Source organism: Panulirus ornatus, chromosome 11 (genome assembly GCF_036320965.1).
Source record: "Panulirus ornatus isolate Po-2019 chromosome 11, ASM3632096v1, whole genome shotgun sequence".
In the NCBI taxonomy this organism is placed as follows: Eukaryota; Metazoa; Arthropoda; class Malacostraca; order Decapoda; family Palinuridae; genus Panulirus; species Panulirus ornatus.
In genome coordinates, this window is record NC_092234.1 from 57031485 (window position 1) to 57054407 (window position 22923).

General features: G+C 37.8%; 1 protein-coding gene across 2 annotated transcripts in view; it reads right to left on the minus strand.

Moving 5' to 3' along the window:
- Positions 1–2217: 2217 nt before the first annotated feature.
- Positions 2218–22923, minus strand: part of LOC139751558 (uncharacterized) — a 346101-nt gene continuing 325395 nt past the window's right edge. For both annotated transcript variants that reach the window (XM_071667109.1, XM_071667108.1), the window contains 2 exons: positions 18221–18436; positions 2218–14155 (listed from right to left, as the gene is read on the minus strand). In XM_071667109.1, coding sequence (XP_071523210.1) covers positions 12548–14155; positions 18221–18436 — 1824 coding nt within the window. In that variant the 3' untranslated portion in view covers positions 2218–12547. The remainder of the gene's footprint in view (positions 14156–18220; positions 18437–22923) is intronic.

Consider the following 22923-nt stretch of genomic DNA (forward strand, 5'->3'; position numbering starts at 1 on the left):
CAAGTATGAAGTCTGTTGGGGATGAGAGAGCTTGGGAAGTGAGTCAGTTGTTGTTCGCTGATGATACAGTGCTGGTGGCTGATTCATGTGACAAACTGCAGAAGCTGGTGACTGAGTGTGGTAAAGTGTGTGGAAGAAGAAAGTTAAGAGTAAATGTGAATAAGAGGAAGGTTATTAGGTACAGTAGGGTTGAGGGTCAAGTCAATTGGGAGGTGAGTTTGAATGGAGAAAAACTGGAGGAAGTGAAGTGTTTTAGATATCTGGGAGTGGATCTGGCAGTGGATGAAACCATGGAAGCGGAAGTGGATCATAGGGTGGGGGAGGGGGCGAAAATTCTGGGAGCCTTGAAGAATGTGTGGAAGTCGAGAACATTATCTCAGAAAGCAAAAATGGGTATGTTTGAAGGAATAGTGGTTCCAACAATGTTGTATGGTTGCGAGGTGTGGGCTATGGATAGAGTTGTGTGCAGGAGGATGGATGTGCTGGAAATGAGATGTTTGAGGACAATGTGTGGTGTGAGGTGGTTTGATCGAGTAAGTAACGTAAGGGTAAGAGAGATGTGTGGAAATAAAAAGAGCGTGGTTGAGAGAGCAGAAGAGGGTGTTTTGAAATGGTTTGGGCACATGGAGAGAATGAGTGAGGAAAGATTGACCAAGAGGATATATGTGTCGGAGGTGGAGGGAACGAGGAGAAGAGGGAGACCAAATTGGAGGTGGAAAGATGGAGTGAAAAAGATTTTGTGTGATCGGGGCCTGAACATGCAGGAGGGTGAAAGGAGGGCAAGGAATAGAGTGAATTGGAGCGATGTGGTATACTGGGGTTGACGTGCTGTCAGTGGATTGAATCAAGGCATGTGAAGTGTCTGGGGTAAACCATGGAAAGCTGTGTAGGTATGTATATTTGCGTGTGTGGACGTGTGTATATGCATGTGTATGGGGGGGGTTGGGCCATTTCTTTTGTCTGTTTCCTTGCGCTTCCTCGCAAACGCGGGAGACGGCGACAAAGCAAAAAAAAAAAAAAAATATATAATTCATGTATCATCACTTCGTATTGGTGATGTTGATAAAAGATTTATCATCTCTTGTATACAGTAAAGTATTACAGAGCAATTATTCATGAACAAATGCATGTAAAGAACATCAGTGTAAGACTAAAAGGTTTATCACACTTTAATATATATCATAAACACTTATGCTATTGTGATATTAATTTCCACAAAAATATTGCTTTTTAGCAGTAAAGCAGTTAAAATATTTATGATTTGGGTATACAGTATTACAGAGCAATCATTTATGAACAAATGCATGTAAAAAAAAAGTTTAAGCCAAAAACATAAAAAAATGATAACTATTTTAAACATTTATACCATAAAAGTAACAGTAGTAATTACCTAAATATATCTCCTTCTTAATTGAGTTGTTATAACATCTACAATATGGTGTATATAACATAATGCAGCAATTATTTATGAACAAAAGCATAGAAACAAAAGAGTAAGAATATAACACTATCGTGATTTAATAAATATCATGAACAATTACACAGTGGCAGTGATAATAATCCCACTATGTCTGCGGATGTATTACATGAAAATACTCGGTCTCTTATTTCTCTTTCCAGTGGTGAGTGTGCGTATATCTCTTCATGGTGGTTAAGGTTCTGCAAATCTTTATGTCAATATAACTGCTTTGCAATATAGAAATTTTATAATCTATGACTTGGTATACAAAATATCATAGAACAATCATTTATGAACAAATGCATGTAAAAAAAAAAATTTAAGGCCAAAAAATATATAACTAACAACTACTGTAAACATTTATGCTACAAAAGTAACTGTAGTAATTACTTGAATATATTTGCTTTATAACAAAGTTGTCATCAACTACAATTTTGCGTATATAACATTATGCAAATTATTTATGAACAAAAGTATGAAAAAAGGAGTAAGACCAAAAACACTGTCACAATTTAACATCATGCAAATTATTTATGAACAAAAGTATGAAAAAAAGGAGTAAGACCAAAAACAGTCACAATTTAATAAATATCATGAAAAATTACACAGTGGTAGTAATAATTAACTCAATATATCTGCTTTGCAATAGTGAAGTTGTTTTAATCTACTATCTGGTAGACAAAATATTATAGAGCAATCATTTATGAACAAATGCTTGTAAAAAAAAAGTTTAAGGCCAAAAACATAAAATACTGATAACTACTGTAAACATTTATACTATAAAAGTAATGGTAGTGATTACCTAAATATATTTGCTTCATAACAGAGTTGTTATAACATCTATAATTTGGTGTATATAACATTATGCAGCAATCATTTATGAACAAAAGCATGAAAAAGAAGAGTAAGACCAAATGCACTGTCACAATTCAATAAACACCATGAACAATTACACAATGGTAGTAATAATTATCTCAATATAATTGCATTACAATAGTGAAATTGTTATAATCTACTATTTGGTATACAAAATATTAGAGCAATCATTTATGAACAAATGCATGTAAAAAAAAAGTCTAAAGCCAAAAACATAAAAAATTGATAACTATTGTAAACATTTATATTATAAAAGTAATGGTCGTAATTACCTAAATATATCTGCTTCATAACAGAGTTGTTATAACATCTACAATTTTGTGTATATAACATTATGCAGCAATTATTTATGAACAAAACCATGACAAAGAAGAGTAAGAGCAAAAACACTATCATCATATAATAAACATCATGAACATTACACAATGGTAGTATTAATTATCTCAATATAATTGCTTTGCAATAGTGAAATTGTTATAATCTACTATTTGGTATACAAAATATTACAGAGCAATTATTTAAGAACTAATGCACATAAAAAAGAGGTATAAAAACAAAATCAACTTCACCTGTTAACAGATAACATAAATATTTATTTTATGCGGTAGCAACTGCCCCAACATCAACACTTTGTAAAAGTGATGTTTTCACAACTCTTCGGCATTTGGAGTACATAATATTACAAAGCAATCATTTATGAACAAAGGGATGTAAAGAAAAAAGTATGCAACCACTTATGAACAGAGACATGTAAAAGAGATGGTGCAAGACCAAAACAGTGTCACAAATTGCTTATCATCATCAATGTGCACATACTTAAGGAGATGTTGGGAAAGGGAGATACTGATGAAAGATGAATCTCATACATTTCATATGGCTCACGTGTGATGCTCTTTATTTTACTTTAACTGATTCATTATATATATTGTATATATTTTTCACTATTTTCTTTAGTGCTCTAATTCAAAATATTCATTTTTACAAATTTTGAAAAACAGCTCGACACAGCAGTGTCTGTAATGGCAAAGTTAAATATGTTTAATGGTACAGAAGTTATCACAGAGTTGTATGGATTTGGGTCTTGGATCTTCAATGTAAATGGAAGGAGGAGAGTGAATATGCTGATGACAATATGTGGCTTAAGGTGGATTGATTGTGAAGGATACAAGTGTCAGGGGACTGGGAGTGAGCACAGTCTGAATGAGAGGGCTTACCCAAGGTGTGTTGAAATGGTTGACCAAATGAAGAAGCTGAGTTAAGAGAGACTGAAAAAGAGAATCTATGTATAAGAAGTGGAAAGAGTAAAGGCTAGAGATGATGAAAAGGTCAGGTGTAGGAGGATTTAGGATATTGGGACCTAAATATTCGGAAGGATGAGAGGCATGCAACTGACAAAATGACTTGGAGTGATGTGGTATGTATGGGATTATGAGCTGTCAGTGAACTGAACCAGTGCATATGAAGCAGTTAAGGTAAAGCACAGAGTAATCTAATGTGCTTAGATGTGGTTGGTAGTCCCCGGCTTTGATGCATTACAAATAACACCTAATGAATGAATGTACACAAATGAGGCTGTTGTTTGTCTGTTCCTAATACTATCTTGCTAAAGAAGGAAAGGCAAAGAAAAGTGAGAAATAAATAATTCACAAACAAAATATAACTAAAGTAATGACTTTCAAATATGTTTTAAGTTTAATCTAAGGTACTTACTGTACACAACTATTGAATTTTTTGTATGCCTTATCCAAAGATGCAGCAAAATAATCAATAAAGCATTTCCTCAAAACATATGCATGACAGAAGAAGGGAAAGTGTGCAAGCTTGGAAAAGAGGCTTATGTGCAAAGATACCATGAGATTCTGATTGAAAAATGGCACTTGTTGAGAATAAGTGAAAAAAGGGAGTAGAAAAGCAGTTTAAGTAATTTTGGAAAGCAGTTCTTGTAGGTGTGGGCGAAGTGTATACCATGTAAAAGGTGGGATACGGACACATGAAAAAGGGTAATGAGGTGGAATGAAAAAGTAAAGTCACCAGAGTATGGGATGATGTTACAGAACATGGATGGAATGGATCAAGAACAGTGTGGATGAAAGAAAAGATAGAAATTGTGAAGTATACATGGATATGTGTATATGCACCTGTGAATATGAAGACTGTGCAAGGTAAGGATGAAATGAAGCATTTCTTGAGAAATCTGAATGACTGTGTAAATAGTTATGAGAAGAGAAAGGTGGTTGTAATGGGTGAAATGAATGCAAATTTGGGATGTGATGAAATGGGCAAGATGGGAAATGGGGAGTGCCTGGAGTAAATGAAAATGAAGTAACCTTGGGATGTCTGTGCTGAGAGGGGTTTATTCCATGTAAATACCTTTTTTCAGCTCAAGATGATCCACAGTATACACAGATGAGATATGATGGAAGAGAAGAGCAAAAGGTTTCGACTGACTATGTGGCAGTGGATGTAAGCTTAACAAAGGCTGTGCTAGATGCTAGAGTTGTGAGAAGACCTTTTGGGGACTCTGAACATTTAACTCTTGTTGTTGGGGTGAGTATCAGAAAGAAGTGGAGGTATGGTGTAAGAAAGAATGGAGAGGTAAAATTGTTGATAAGCAAGAAGATGAATCAGATAGAATGAAAGGGGTACGAAAAGTGTGTGACCAAAAGTTTAGATGGAAGTGCAGTAAATGTAAGGATTCAGTCATGTGTGAATAAGATGTTTAAATTGTTTCCAGAAAGACTGCTAAAGGTTGTAGAATTAGTAGCTGGATACAAGGTCATGATATACAGGAACAAAAAGGGAAACATGGTGGATGGGTGAGATTAGAAATGATGTGAAAGAGAAGAAAACGGCATATGGTAGATTACTTGAAAGGAATGTACTTGTGAAAGTTCAGCAAAGGAGCAGGGAAGAGTATAAGATGTGTATCGAATGTTAAGATGGTAGAGGAAAGCAAAGAAAGAATAGATGAATATTTTGAAAGAAAGATGAGTGAGAAGTTTAGGGAAAACAAGAAACTACTGGAAGGAGGTGAATAAGGAAAGAGGTGGATGTAAGAGTAGAAATATAAACATGAGAAGTAAGGAAGGGGAGTTGCTGAATCAACAGAAGGAAGTGAAAGGAAGACAGAACAAGCATTTCGAAGAACTGATGAAAGTGGGAGAAGGTGAGGCAGCAGTTGTTACATGCATGGGTATTAACTGAAGGATGGAAGGAAGAGGATACAAGTGCAAGGGTCTATAGCAAGAAAGGATTGTATGCAACAATTATAGGGAAAAAATGTATGTATACCAAGGAAAGTTTATGCAAGAGTATTAATTGATAGAGGGATGGAAGTGACTAAATGCAGAATAAGTGAGGAGCAAGGGATTTTAGGAAAGGTAGGGGATGTGTGGATTAGAATTTTATAGTGAAAAGGTAGGAAGCTGCATATGACAGCAGGGTGGGATGCTCTATGGGATGTGTTGAGGATATATGGGGTAGGGAGACAACTGTTGGATGGTGTGAAAGCCTTCTACAGAGTAGCAAGTGCATGATTAAAGGTGGATGGAGAGTTGAGCGAAAATTTCAGAGCATATGTTGGTGTTAGGCAGGTCTGTGTGATGTCACATGGTTATTTAACAAATATATATGGATGGAGTGATAAGAGAGTTGAAAGCAAGACCAGGAAAAGGGTTGCAGAGATGGAGTGTGGTGGAGGTATGGTTGCTAATGACAAGCCTATTTTTAGATAATATTCTGTTGTTTGCCGAGAGTGAAGAGGAGTTGCAGAAGGTTGTAAGTGTGTTTCATGATATGTGTAAGCAAAGATGATTGAAAGTACATTTGAGTAAAAGGAAATTAATGGTGTTTGAAAGGAAACAGGGTGAAAGTTCAGATTTTGCAAAACTTTACAGAGTATAAGAAGAATGTGTACTAAACTGTTTTGGATATGGGGGAAAAAGACTGGATGACGTGAGAGAATTTAAGTATTTAGGAGATATTTTAGGTAAGTTTGGTAAGAAGGAAGGGAAGATAAGGGAGAGAGTAATGTAGGGTAGAATGAGGAATAAACTGAGTGTGAACGAATGTGGCCTCTGTCGTCTTTTCCTAGTGCTACCTCGCGTGCGTGCGGGGGGGGAGAGGGTTGTCATTCCATGTGTGGTGGGATGGAGACAGGAATGAATAAAGGCAGCAAGTATGAATTATGTACATGTGTATATATGTATATGTCTGTGTATGTATATATATGTATATGTTGAAATGTATAGGTATGTACATGTGCGTGTGTGGACGTGTATGTATATACATGTGTATGTGGGTGGGTTGGGCCATTCTTTCGTCTGTTTCCTTGCGCTACCTCGCTAATGCAGGAGACAGCGACAAAGTGTGATAAAATAAAAATAAAAGTCAGAGTATGTTAAAGAAGAAAAACTAAGGGATAGCATAGTCCTCCTGACCCTGACCAATGCAGCCAAAACATGGACATGGAATGAGTCACAGAGTTCAAGAATCCAGGCTGAGGAAATCAGTTATTTGAAATGAGCATATAGTATGATTAGATTGAATGAAGAAAGAAATGATGGGGTGTGGGTAACGAGATATGTGGTATGGCAGGGAATGCATTAAGTAGTAATAGAATGGGTAAAACATAATACTTAGAGGTGGTTTGGGCATGTGGAAAGAATGCAAGATGGTGGTTTCATAAGAAGATACAATAGTACAATTAAAGTGGTTGGCATGAGAAGACCATCTGTGACATGTGGAAATAAAGTGGAAGAGTACAGGAGAGAGAAAAATGGTAGAAAAATGCATGAAATGGTGTACGCAAGGGAGATATGTAAGGATATGGATAGGTGGAGGCTCTTTTGCTGTGGCCACCCCCTTAATGGGAGTTCCCGGAGGGAATAGGCATCAGAGATAAGGATAGACAGACAGATCAATGATATATGTGGGGAAGGAGCGTGAGTAATACGGACAGGTAGAAAAAAATTGGTTGGAGGTCAAGAGGCACTTATAAGAACTGAAAACATGGACAAATGAAAGATGAGGTAAGAGAATAACAAAAAGCTTGAAAAAACAAAAGATTCTTTGGAAGGAGGTGTGAGACAAACAAGGTATAGACAAATAGGAAAGCAAATGAGAAAGTGGTAACAGGGAAAGAAGAGGCATGTAAGAGATGAAGTATTCTGAAGAACTGTAGAATGTGTGATGACAAAGTGGTAGATATGCTGTGTTTAGGACACACTGGCATGCAAAGTGATAGACTCATGGGGAATGGTAAGGTAAAATGGGAGGTATTAAAAACCTTGCACATAAGGAAGTATAGCAAAGCAGCAGGAGTGGATGGGTTTGCAATTAAGCTTCTTAAGAAAGATGATAATGTTGCTGACTGGTCAGTCAGGCTATTCAATATTTGCATTAAGGAAAGAATGCATACACACTGCCCTTTGACAAGGGCATGTGGAGAAAAGAAAATTTTCAATTTACTAAGGTGTAATTAGGTTGAGTTTACCTGGTGAGGAGTATGGGAGAGAAGTGACTAACAGGACAGTCACATGAACAAAACATCTGACTGGGGAGGAGCACTATGTCTTCAAAAGAAATATAAGGTGAGTGGAGAGATTGTTTCCTTTTAAGAATTTGTGTGTGAAATACTTGGTGAAGAGAGTGAATTGTAAGTGGCTTTTATGGATCTGAAGAAAGTGAATGATAGGATTGATGGAAGCTTTTTGGGTGCCAGAATATGCTGGGTGAAAAAAAAATTAAGTGCAATGAGGAGTTTTTAACAGATTAAGGCATATATGTGAGTAAAATGGGAGGAGGATGAAAGGTCATTTTTGACGGTGGATCTGCAGCAAGAATGTGTAATGTTTCCAAGGTTTTTTAATCTGTTCATTGACAGAGACTGGTGAGGGAAGTAAATGTGAGGGTCTTACAGTAAGAGGCAGATCTAAGGTATGCTAGAGAGAGCTGTGAAATGAATCAGTCAGTGTTGTAAAGGATATGGCCTTGGTGGACCTCTGAGAGAAGCTCTAGAATTTGATGAGAGAGTCTGGGAGTCTAAAAAGGAACAAAAATTAGGTTATGAGGTGAAGCAGTGTGATAAGACAGGATGGTGTGAGAGCATGGTTGAATGGGAGGAAGGACCTGGAGGAAGTGAAAGTGAAGTGCTTTAGGGACCAAGGAACGGATGTGGCAATGGATGGAACTACAGATGCCAAAGCAAGTCATGGGGTGAAAGAGAGGGCTGTGGTTCTGGGTGCTTTAAGAAATATGTGGAAGGAGAGGTCAGTGTCTGTTAGTACAAAAATGGATATGTTCTGGCGGTATACTAATCCCAAAGTGCTGGGCCTTAAATGCAAAAGAATGATGGAAGAGGGTGGATGCACTGGAACTGACATACCTGAAAACAGTTTGTGGCTTAAGATGTGTTGATCCTGTAAGGAACGAGACTGCAAGAGAAAGGTGTGGCAGCAAGCACAGTCCAAGTGAGAGGGACAACCAGAGTATGTAGAAAATGTTCAAGCAGATGGAAAGTATGAGAAAGAAAGACTAAGAGGATTTATATGTCAGAAGTGCACGGAGCAAAGGGGAAGGGGCAATGGAAAAGGAGACAGACAGATGGAATGATGGAGGCTTTGGGGTATTATGGCGTGTACACTTATGGAGATGAGAGACATGCATAGGACAGGAAGAATTTAATTAACATTGGATATGGGGTTGAAGTATTATTGGTGGGTTGAACCAGAGCAAGGTAAGTGGTTGAAGGAAGCAGCAGAGAGAAGACTATAGGGCTTGATTGTTGATGGTAAGCTCTAGTTTCAGTGCATCCTAAATGACAACTATAGAGTGGATGTGTATCAGTGATGCCATCATTTGTTAGCTCTTGGTATGGTGATGCAAAAAAAGTCCTCCACTGTGAAATATTTCTCACACAGGTATTCCCTCACTCTAAGTATTCTTTCACTCTGTCCCTTAATCTTACTTTCATTTCCCAACTATCTCTCTTCCTACTCACCTAACTACATTTTCTGAAGTCACTAGGTTTAAATGTCCATATCTTCATTTTTCATTGCTATCAGCCACTTCCTTCATACTACAATGAGTGATTTGCTCATCCCCATTTTCCCCTTCCCCTAGCTTCAAATCCACATTGCATTAAGAATCTTAATTACCATCATCCTACTAAATACTACAGTATTTTGGAACATAGATTAGCCAAAGTTGTATCACTCCTTTCCAGCCAACCTTGTTACATGACGACTCACACTACAGCCCACTTTTCATGTGAAACCTCTCATCACCATATCAATGATCACAATGAACAACTATAGCCACACTATGTATTACTATCCAATGCCATCTTTAACCTTATGCCAGCAATTTCATCCACTGCTGCTGCTCTATCTATTTACAACAGCCTTCACTTACTGTAGTTGCTCCCTTCCTTTTTCTGACACTCTATGAAGTTATCTTATCCTTTCCTTTCATCTGAATGATAGAATGTCCTACCCATTTGATCTATAAAAGTGTACTTAATCCTTTCACTGAGCATTCTTTCTGAGAAGGTAATTACCCAATCACAAAAAGAATCCACCTATCTAGACAGATAGGCAGATGGACAAAAAGAATCCCAAAAAACATTTCTCCTCACACACACCTCTTTATCATACATAACAGAAGAAAATGCTCAAAAATGCAATATAATTTCCTCCATTCAGGGATGGGAAAATGTGAAAAGCTAATGAACTGATGAATGGCAAGCCCTGGTGGTAGCTCAGAGCCTCTGATTTAAGTAGGCATATGATTTATTTTCTAAATGTGATTTCAATTTGCATACAAATAACACATTACACACTTTTTTAGAAGGTGTGATTTACATATCCCATACATGACACTTACATATTTTTTTTACATATTTGTATTTTCTACTAGCACGTATGACACACATCATTCAAATATGCATTCACTTACCATTTACAAACAGAGGACACTATTTACATGAATAAATTAAAAATCCCCTAATTTTCATCAAAAGATATACAGTAATACAAAATTTTTTCTTTTATTATAAAATCAACAGTGACTCCATACATCAAGATTCCTGACTTTATGATGAAGTAACACTTTCTTTGTCAATTTTTGGGTCTATATAGAATGATAGTTTCTCTGTGTTGTTAAGTTGCTATCAATATCTAAGAATAAAATGCAGAATAACACATCAGATGGGAATGTAAATGTGGGTGTGAAGATTTTGACTCATGATGGTGGCACAGCACATTGTACTACATAATGTCCAGCAAAGTAGCTTGGAGCAATGAAATGGACACTCAGCAGTTCTTCAAATTGAAATCTGTTAGCTTCCTGGAAAGGAATATCAATAAGAAAGGTTTACAAGTGAAAGGGCAACTATGTGGTAATTCATACTCATGATAATTAGCAAGTGAACATTATCAGTAGTTAATGTGGCTGACAGGACTTGGATAGTTCTTAACTTATTTCATATATCATGAAAGAATAACCTGATATGCCATTACACCTTATTCTCAATAGCTGTACCCGTGCATGGTTCTACTACTGTAATGAAATTGCCATATCAGTATACATTAGCAATATTGCCTCCTAGTATGAAACGTTTTAGTTCAAAGATAGAAAGCAAACACTCTTATAACATGGGAGCCCTTCAAGGCTCTACAATATGCATGCAGGATTTCCTGAGCCAAGGTATTAAAGTATGAATGCTAAGGCATGGCTAGTATGTAATTTTCTCACTAAGAAGCTCCTTTTCTTGTCATGGTTTCTCTCTCAAAACATAAAACATTATAAAAAACAAAAACAAAGTTGAATCAGAAATTAAAACAAAACCTCTGAGCAGTTTTTTATCAATTGTGTGCCTGAGATACACTGCTTTCATAGGAAACAAAGATGCAGTTTCATGTGCACATATTCAAATCCTTTAAACATGACAAATTCATACACATGAAGCACAATATCAGGGTTGTAACCTGGCTTTTCATAAACTGACTCTTGACTAGACAAACAAAGAAAATGCTATGTAGTTTAGGATTTCTAATACATTTAATGCTATCCCCATTAATAAAGGAAATATTAAGATTTGAGCATGATAATAACACTAAATGAGTAAAATAAAACAAATAAAATTTTTTAATACTGATTTTCCTCGTTTTTCATTGGTGGTGAAAGAATGATCTAACTTGAAGCGTGTTAGATATCAACTTTACATGAGTAAGTTAAAGATTATGCATCTAGCTTACTAACAATTGTACTTTGAAGGCATGTAAACAAATACTTGTACTTTTTATATGTCATGTAGTAGTAATGTTTTACAAAAGATATTACATTAGAGTATAAGGATCAACATAGAGTTGAAATTTTGGAGAAGCTACCTACTATTGCAGTTTGGCTATCTTAGGAAATACTGTCACACAGCAGACATGCCAACCAATTGTAAATCTTTACAGCCATATTAGCTTAAGCTTGAACATAAGAATGTCGATGTTGACTCTGTTAAGCAAACATACTGCTAGACATCATAAGTTACTGTTGAATATGAAATACCAGAAGTGAAATGGCTGATAAAGTGACAATAAATAGCTGCAAAGTATATATATTCAACTGTATAATTATTCTAGTACATACAAATATAAATCCACTGTTATGTTCTGACACATAAAAAATTATACTTCATACACCTTAAATTATTTTCAAAGGCAACAATGGATATCATTTTGTCATTGTAAAAGCTCTGATAGGATCAAACTCACAAGATATGCTAGTATTTACACTATGGTTACATCTTAATGCATCAGTTGCTATTTACAGATTATAATAATTTGTACTAAATTCCATACTTTGGCATATGACCTTCACATTTAAAAAACTAATAAGGGAAGACTTTAAAATACAATGATACATCAACAGTATCTAGCATACAATATTTTTGTTGCTATTATGCATTATTTTGCTTAAAAACCTCAAAAACTGAAAACTGTATCACCACTACATTTCATATACTGCCCATAAGTGAAGATATAAGTCAAATAATACTAACACAAAAGAATTTTTCCTCTCACTATACATGTACTAATATCAATATTTTGATCAACCAGATTTCAAAAAGGCATCAATGTAGCATAGTTTGTTTAAGTTATACTGTTTTCAGTAATAGCTGACTGAAGAAGCAAAATAATTCTACTTACAAGATTATTCTTATTCAAGATGGGCTGAGTTATTAACTGAAGGGAAAAACTCTAAAGGATCTAAATCCTCCATAGTACCTTGCGCACCAGCAACTGACCCATCTTTCTGAGATTCTGAGGTTAAGTTAATTTTGAGCCCTACTTTTTCAATATCCATGGGTTTCTCAAGAGCCAGTTGCAAATGCTCCTGAATAATGTGATGATATAATGCAGGCTTGGCAGTAAATTCTTCTACACAAAATACACATCTGATACCTTTTGAATCAGCATGATTCATTTTCATGTGTTTCTGAAGAGCTGCTGCAGAGTGAAAAGTTTGTCCACTACATTTAGTACATTCAATCTGTTTCATATGAGAACTGACTGTATGCTGATTAAGACTGGCTTCAAATCTGTATGTTTTCCCACATCCAGGTACTGAACACTTAAAATTATGATTGGACTGTGTTTGCTCTACTTCTAATTTAGATACAGTTATTTCTCCGATACTTAGTCCAGAAGTATTTTTCCCATTATGAGAAGTCTGGAACGTACTGTTATCTTGTGCATCCCCAAGTGTGGATCCTGGTACATCTACAGAGTCAGACATTTCACTTTCTACAGTTTCACCATCTTCCCCTACTCTTATGAAAATATTATGAGACATAAGGTGCTCCTGCCAATCATGCAACTTTACAAATGACTTGGAACATAAAGCACACTGAACAGTATTGTTTTGCCCAGTAACTGCAAGATCTGAGAGACTGAGTTCTTGGGGAATGAATGAAGAAGTGTCAGGTGTTGTTCCAGGATCACGATCCAGGTGTTGTCCCAACATGTTTAGTGAGTGCGTGGTAATCACTCTTCCATCACTGTCAATCATATGAATTTCAAAATCAGAATCATCAACAGTTTCAGTATTTGGTGTGCGAACACTTCGAGGTGTCATCACCATGTTCGGGTTCACCGAGATAGAGTCTTCAGCATCTTCATCCACTGTTCCTTCACCAGTGCCCATCATGGTGACACCGGAAGCTTGTAATTGGTTTAGCACACTCTCATCTAAAGTCATTGGCTGAATATTCAGTAGAGCTGAAGGATCAATAGTGCCAAGGTTAAGACCTTGTAACTGAAGTGACACAGTGCCATCAGGCAGCATTACAACAGAGTTAAGACTTTCCTCAGTATGCATTTCCATCAGAGCCTCTTCTGCATTAGCACTAGTATCTAATGGATCTCTTTCAGATGTGGAAGTTCTAGTAGTAGTCTTACCAGACATGGATTGTGGCGTCTTGAAATGCTTAATAACATGAGCCTTGCGATGGCCAGAAGTTCTGAACTTCATACCACACTGAGTACATTTAAATGGTTTATATCCAGTATGAAGCCTCATGTGTATACTTAAGCTACCTTTAGTAGCAAACATTGTATTGCAAATATAGCACATAAAATCCTTTTTCCCTGAATGAGTTTTCATATGCACATCCAACGTAGACTTAACGGCAAAAGACTTTCCACACTGTGCACAAGAGAATGGTCGTTCCCCAGTGTGAGTTCTAATGTGCCTCACTAAATCTGAAGGTTTCTTGAAACTTTTACTGCATGTTTTGCATTGATGAGCATGTTTCTGGGAATCATTCTGGAAGAACAAAACAAATCATTGGTAAAAATGTATCCAGTAAATGAAAATTAAAGTGTAACTGATAATGACAAAACCTTGATATTATGAAATCTAAATTTATAAGACAAATGCAAATCGACTTAGAAAATAAATTTTTCTTGTATTCAAATTTATATGATTAAATATATTTTTATTTATTCATTATACTTAATCGCCATCTCCTACATTAGAGAGGTAGCACAAGGAAACAGACAAAAGAATGACCCAACCCACCCACATACACATGTATATGCATAAACACCCACACATACACATATACATATCTATACATTTCAACGTATACATACATATACATACACAGACATATACATATATACAAATGTACATATTCATACTTGCTGCCCTCATCAATTCCCGTCACCACCCCGCCACACATGAAATACCCTCCCATATAATTTCTCAGGAATACTCAACAAACTTATACCTCTGTAATTTGAACATTCACCTTTATCCCCTTTGCCTTTGTACAATGGCACTGTGCATGCATTCTGCCAATCCTCAGGCACTTCACCATGAACCATACATACAATGAATATCCTTACCAACCAATCAACAACACAGTCAATCCCATTTTTTATAAATTCCACTGCAATGAAATCAAAACCCGCCGCCTTGCTGGCTTTCATCTTCCGCAAAGATTTTACTACCTCTCCTCTGTTTACCAAACCATTCTCCCTGACCCTCTCACTTCGCACACCACCTCAACCAAAACACCCTATATCTGTCACTCTATCATCAAATACATTCAACACACCTTCAAAATACTCACTCCATCTTCTCACTTCACCACTAATTGTTATTACCTTCCCATTTTCTCCCTTTACCAATGTTCCCATTTGTTCTCTTGTCTTACGCACTTTATTTACCTCCTTCCAAAACATCTTTTTATTCTCCCTAAAATTTAATGATACTCTCTCACCCCAACTCTCATTTGCCCTCTTTTACCTCTTGCACCTTTCTCTTGACCTCCTGTCGCTTTCTTTTATACATCTCCCAGTCATTTGCATTACTTCCCTGCAAAAACCATCCAAATGCCTCTCTCTTCCCTTTCACTAATAATCTTACTTCTTCATCCCACCACTCACTACCCTTCCTAATCTGCCCACCTCCCACCTTTCTCATGCCACGTGCATCTTCTGCGCAAACCATCACTGCTTCTCTAAGTACATCCCATTCCTGACACACTCCCCTCACGTCAATTGCTCTCACCTTTTGCTGTTCTATATTCAATTTCTCCTGGTACTTCCTGACACAAGTCTCCTTTCCAAGCTCACTTACTCTCACCAATCTCTTCTCCCCAAAATTCTCTCTTCTTTTTTGGAACCCTATACAAATCTTCACCTTTGCCTGCACAAGATAGTGATCAGACATCCCTCCAGCTGCCCCTTTCAGCATATTAACATCTCTTTTACACGCCTATCAATTAACATGTAATCCAATAACGCCCTCTGATCATCACTCCTACCAACATATGGACACTTATGTATATCTGTCCTTTTGAACCAGGTATCACAAGGCCTGTTTCAGTATACAGATCCACATGCTCTTCACCAATTCCATTTACAACACTGAACACCCCATGTACACGAATTATACCCTCAACTGCCACATTACTCACTGCATTCAAATCACTCATCACTATAACCTGGTCTTGTGCATCAAAGCTGCTAACACACTCACTCAGCTGCTCCCAAAACACTTGCTTCTCATGATCTTTCTTTTCATGAACAGGTGCATAAGCACCAATAATCATCCATCTCTCTCCATCCACTTTCAGTTTTACCCACATCAATCTAGAATTTATTTTCTTACACTCTATCACATATTCCTATGACTCCTGCTTTAGTAGTGCTAGTCCTTCCTTTGCTCTTGTCCTCTCACCAACCCAACTTTACTCCCACGACATTTTGACATCCTGCATCAGCAAGGCAGCACAAGGAAACAGACAAAGAATGGCCTAACCACCCACATACACTATTCTATTCTATTAATTACACTTTGCTGCTGTCTCCCACATTTACGAGGTAGCACAAGGAAACAGATGAAAGAATGGCCCAACCCACCCACAGACACATGTATATACATAAATGCCCACACACGCACAAATACATCCCTATACACTTCAATGTATACATACATATACATACACAGACATATACATATATACAAACATGTACTTGTTCATATTTGCTGCCTTCATCCATTCCCATCGCCACCCCACCACACATGAAATGGCACTCCCATCCCCCTGCACGTGTGCGAGGTTATGCTAGGAAAAGACAACAAAGGCCACATTCGTTCACACTCAGTCTCTAGATGACGTGTAATGCACCAAAACCACAGCTCCCTTTCCACATCCAGGCCCCACAAAACTTTCCATGGTTTACCCCAGATGCTTCACATGCCCTGATTCAACCCATTGACAGCACATCGACCCTGGTATACCACATCGTTCCAATTCATTCTGTTCCTCGCATGCTTTCACCCTCCTGTATGGTCAGGCCCCAATTGCTCAAAACCTTTTCCACTTCATCCTTCCACCTCCAATTTGGTCTCCCACTTTGCGTTTCCTCCACCTCTGACACATATATCCTCTTTGTCAATCTTTCCTCACTCATTCTCTCCATGTGTACAAACTATTTCAATACTCTCTTCTGCTCTCTCAAGCACACTCTCTTCATTACTGCACATCTCTCTTACCCTTTCATTACTTACTCGATCAAACCACCTCACACCACAGGTCCTAAAACATTTCATTTCCAACACATCCACCCTCCCCCACACAACCTCATCTATAGCCCATGCCTCACAACCATGTAACATTGTTGAAACCACTATTTCTTCAAACATACCCATTTTTGCTCTCTCAGATAACGTTCTCCCCTTCCGCACATTCTTCAACGCTCCCAGAATCTTTGCCCCTCCTCCACCCTCTGACTCGCTTTCACTTCCATGGTTCCATCTACTACTAAGTCCACTCCCAGATATCTAAAACACTTCACTTCCTCCAGTTTTTCTCCATTCAAACTTACCTAGCAGTTAACTTGCCCCTCTACCCTACTGAATCTAATAACCTTGCTCTTATTCGCATTTACTCTCAACATTCTTCTTTCACACACTTTACCAAACTCACCAACCTCTGCAGTTTCTCACCTGAATCAGCCACCAGCACTGTATCATCAGCGAACAACAACTGACTCGCTTCCCTATCCCTCTCATCCACAACAGACTTCATACCTGCCCCTCTCTCCAAAACTCTTGCATTCACCTCCCTAACAACCCCATCCATAAACAAATCAAACAACCATGGAGACATCACACACCCTTGCTACAAACTGACATTGACTGGGAACCAATCACTTTCCTCCCTTCCTAATTGTACACATGCCTTACATCCTTGGTAAAACTTTTCACTGCTTCTAGTAACTTACTTCCCACACCATATACTCTTAAAGCCTTCCACAAAGCATCTCTATCAACCCTCTTGTACGCCTTCTCCAGATCTATAAATGCCTTTACCCTCTTAATTAAGACCCTCCCATATAATTTCTCAGGAATACCCAACAAACTTAAGCCTTTGTAATTTGAACACTCACCTTTATCCCCTTTGCCTTTGTACAATGGCACTATGCATGCATTCTGCCAATCCTCAGGCACTTCACCATGATCCATACATACAGTGAATATCCTTACCGACCAATCAACAACAGTCACACCCTTTTTTGATAAATTTCACTGCAATACCATCCAAACCTGCCGCTTTGCTAGCTTTCATCTTCCACAAAACTTTCACTACCTCTTCTCTGTTTACCAAACCATTCTCCCTGACCCTCTCACTTTGCACACCACCACGACTAAAACACACTATATCTACCACTCTATCTTCAAACACATTCAACAACCTTCAAACCTTCAAAATACTCACTCCATCTCCTTCTCACTTCATCACTACTTGTTATTACCTCCCCATTTTCTATCAATACGATAAAAATATAGAATTGGAAGAAAAAATAGACTACGCACCTCTTCAGAATCTTGGTCCTTAACATATACTACTTCCAGATTACCATCATCCTGTGATGAATGATGTTTTGCTGTGGGACAGTCATTTACTCCAGCCTCTCTGAGGCCTCCTCCTTCTATACCAACGTTAGTTCCCGCTGTTTGCTGGAGAATAGCATCCATTTCTTCAGTAGTCAGGGCTACCTTCATTTTTCCATCCACATTAGCATCCTCACGCTGTAATTCAACAATATAAAAATCATTAGTTAGGTCATGTGTATTAAGAATTTCTTTATACCAAATTTGTAAGAGTAGTGTACTAAAAGAAAACATACGAGAAAGGTGCAAATACATACCTGTATGTGGAAACATAGGGTTGTATTCAAGTGAGAGAGGAGCAAAATTATATAATTAAATGTTACGGTTAGTGAATCTACCTCAGGGAGGTGAGCTACTCTCATGTTTAAGTTATAATCAGGCACAGGAAATGGTTTCCTTATAACTTTACCTCTGTGACTTTTTTATCAGTCACACTTACTTTCTTCATAAACATCAGGGAGCATATGGACAACATGTATATTGGTCCACTTGTTACATAGAATGTTCTTGTTTGCTGTGAAGCATACCCAATGCAAACAACATTTGACAGTTTTGGCATGTTTTGCTGCTGGCTCTTTCTGTTCCATATGCAATAGTAGGTAACTGGATTAAGCAGATACTGAAAAGGGTGAGGATTACAATACCATTTGTCAACACAGAGTATGTGAGATTTCTGCATGTAAGAAGCTAGTAATGTGTTTACTATAGACCCAAGAAACTCAAATATCTGTATCTTGCTCTATTTCAGTGTCCTTTTCACTGTTAAGGATGAAATCAGACACAGCCATTATAACAGTCACACAGCAAAGGATTTTCACACTACAGCAATGCCTTTTGTATGGATCATACTGTTTAAATTGTAGCCTATCTCACCACAGCATTATCTTCCCATCAATACACACTCTCTGAAAAGGCATGTCCTCTTCCTTGTACTTTTCTCTTATGTTGTCAATAACAGTTCATATTTTGGCATGTCCTTTTCCTTGTACTTTTCTTTTTTGTCATCAATAACAGGTCATATTTTTCTCAACCTATCACCTCCATCTAACTGTGTGTTATCTACAAAATGCAACAAGCATAGCAACTGCAGAAAGCTATTACAAGACATCAGCCTCCTAATCACTTGCTCAAACATTTTGTCAACTGTCCAGTTCTTCCCATGACCCAGCAATATGATAACACAAAGAGAAATATGCTATTTTGACTTGTCTTAGCGCAAGCAGCCAGTCAGCTAGAGGGGAACTTGTAGACTGTTTCTTTCAGATATTCATAATAAAGATCAATCTGATTAACTATAATAGCTATCAACTGAGCATCAAAAAATTCTAATAAGAAATTAAATTCTTCAGACATTTCTGTCAAAAAACAAACATTTCAAGCCCAAATGCAAAATGATAGAAACATACTGTATGGATAAATTTTGTGTGGACAGCCATTGCCAGTTGATCAAATTCTCCTGTGTTCATTTTTATCCTCTGGGTGCTGTTTCTAGATCATCAACTTCAAAGCTGTCACTGTCATCTGCTTTACTTTTCTTTCTTTCTGAGTTTGTTTTAATTCATTGCATCCAGAATATCAACAATTCTTACAGTATATACAACTCAGGCTTTACATGGGCCAGCAAGGGCTGAAGATGGTAAAGCTGCAGCTCACTGATCGGTACCAGTTTTGTGTTGCCATTTCTTAATACTCTCACCATTTTTCTTCCTGCCAAAATCTCAGGTACAAAATTTAAGGTTTTGCAGTAGTTGCGCAAAATAGTCACCACAAATTATTTTAGGAGTTGCTGTTACAATAATCTGCAGTAAATGGTTTAATTCAATCAACAAGTAAAAACAATCAGGAGAGAATTGTGAAGAAAATATATTAAGAAAATAGGACACTATTTAGTTGTATCAATTATAACTTGAATGTTTTGAAGCGAACACTATTATCAACAATGGTAAGAGTTACAACCTCCAAATACTTCACCTGTTCTCTCTTATTCTCAATATGTTGATAATTATCTATTCTTCCATTATGTAAGAATCTATGGAGGAGGACTGTGTACAAATTATATATAATATATAGTCTAACACTTTATCAAGCATCTGCTGAACGTTTTGAATTGAAGGGGTGCAAGGGCTAGGAAAGGATTCCATCTCCTTGATTCAACAAAACCCTGAAAATAGCCAAATTATACCAGAACAATGCAGTATATGCCATCAAACCTTCCTGTTTTGTGTTCATAGTACCTACAAGAAGTAAAGTTGCTAGTGAAAGAAAAAAGAAAGGCATTTGGGCAGTACTTACAAGGAAGGAATGCAAATGATTGGGAGTTTTATAAGAGAAAGCAGCAGAAGGTCAAGAGAAGGGTGCAGGTATTGAAAAAGAGGGCAAATGAGAGTTGGGTTGACAGAGCATCATTAAACTTTAGACAGAACAAAAAGAAGTTTTGGAAAGAGGTAAATAATGTGTAAAAGACAAAAACGAACGGGGACATTGGTAAAGGTAGCAAAGGGGAAGTGATAATAGGAAGTGATGGATTGAGGAGATGGAGTGAGTATTTTGAAGGACTACTGAATGTGTTTGATGACAGAGTGGCAGATGTATGGAGTTTAGGTTGGGGTGATATGGGAAGTGAGAAAATGGTGAAGTACTGAGGACTGGAGTAATGCATGTACAGTGCCACTGACAAAGGTAAATGGGATAAAGGGGAGTGTTCAAACTACATAGGCATAAGTTTGTTGAGAACACTAAGAAAATTATCTGGAAGGGTATTGACTGAGAAGGTGAAGGCATGTACAGAGCATCAGGCTGGGGAAAAGCAGTGCGGTTTCAGAAGTGGCAGAGGATGTGTGGATCAAGTGTTTGAGGAATGTGTAAGAACTACTAAGATAAACAGATGGATTTGTATGTGGCATTTATAGATCTGGAGAAGGCATATGATTAGCTTGATAGAGATACTTTGTGACTATATGGTGTAGGAGGTAAGCTGCTGGAAGCAGTGACAAGTTTTTACCAAGTAGTAGGAAAGAAGAATGATCGGTCTCCAGTAAAGGTCAGTCTGCAGCAAGGGTGTGTGATGTCACCATAGTTGAAAATTTGTTTAATTTGTTTATGCTCTGTGGAAGGTATTAAGAATATATGGTGTGGGAGGCAAGTTGTTAGAAGCAGTGAAAGGTTTTTATCGAGGATGTAAGGCATGTGTACGTGTAGGAAGAGAGGAAAATGATTGGTTCTCAGTGAATGTAGGTTTGCGGCAGGGGTGTGTGATGTCTCCATGGTTGTTTAATCTTTTTATGGATGGGGTTGTTAGGGAGGTGAATACAAGAGTTTTGGAAAGAGGGGCAAGTATGCAGTCTGTTGTGGATGAGTGAGCTTGGGAAGTGAGTCAGTTGTTGTTCGCTGATGATACAGCGCTGGTACCTGATTCGTGTGAGAAACTGCAGAAGGTGGTGACTGAGTTTGGTAAAGTGTGAAAGAAGAAAGCTGAGAGTAAATGTGAATAAGAGCAAGGTTATTAGGTACGGTAGGGTTGAGGGACAAGTCAATTGGGAGGTAAGTTTGAATGGAGAAAAACTGGAGGAAGTAAAGTGTTTTAGATATCTGGGAGTGGATTTGGCAGCGGATGGAACCATGGAAGCGGAAGTGAATCATAGGGTGGGGGAGGGGCGAAAGTTCTGGGAGCATTGAAGAATGTTTGGAAATCGAGAACATTATCTCAGAAGGCAAAAATGGGTATGTTTGAAGGAATAGTGGTTCCAACAATGTTATATGGTTGCGAGGTGTGGGCTATAGATAGAGTTGTGCGGAGGAGGGTGGATGTGCTGGAAATGAGATGTTTGAGGACAATATGTGGTGTGAGGTGGTTTGATCGAGTAAGTAATAATAGGGTAAGAGAGATGTGTGGTAATAAAAAGAGTGTGGCATATGACAGAGTTGGTAGAGATACTCTCTGGAAGGTATTAAGAATATATGGTGTGGGAGGCAAGTTGTTAGAAGCAGTGAAAAGTTTTTATCGAGGATGTAAGGCATGTACATGTGTAGGAAGAAAGGAAAGTGATTGGTTCTCAGTGAATGTAGGTTTGCTGCAGGGGTGTGTGATGTCTCCATGGTTGTTTAATCTGTTTATGGAATGGGTTGTTAGGGAGGTGAATGCAAGAGTTTTGGAGAGAGGGGCAAGTATGCAGTCTGTTGTGGATGAGAGAGCTTGGGAAGTGAGTCAGTTGTTGTTCGCTGATGATACAGCACTGGTACCTGATTCGTGTGAGAAACAGCAGAAGCTGGTGACTGAGTTTGGTAAAGTGTGAAAGAAGAAAGCTGAGAGTAAATGTGAATAAGAGCAAGGTTATTAGGTACAGTAAGGTTGAGGGACAAGTCAATTGGGAGGTAAGTTTGAATGGAGAAAAACTGGAGGAAGTGAAGTGTTTTAGATATCTAAAAGTGGATTTGGCAGCGGATGGAACCATGGAAGCGGAAGTGAATCATAGGGTGGGGGAGGGACAAAAGTTCTGGGAGCGTTGAAGAATGTGTGGAAGTCGAGAACATTATCTCGGAAAGCAAAAATGGGTATGTTTGAAGGAATAGTGGTTCCAACAATGTTATATGGTTGCGGGGTGTTGGCTATAGATAGAGTTGTGCGG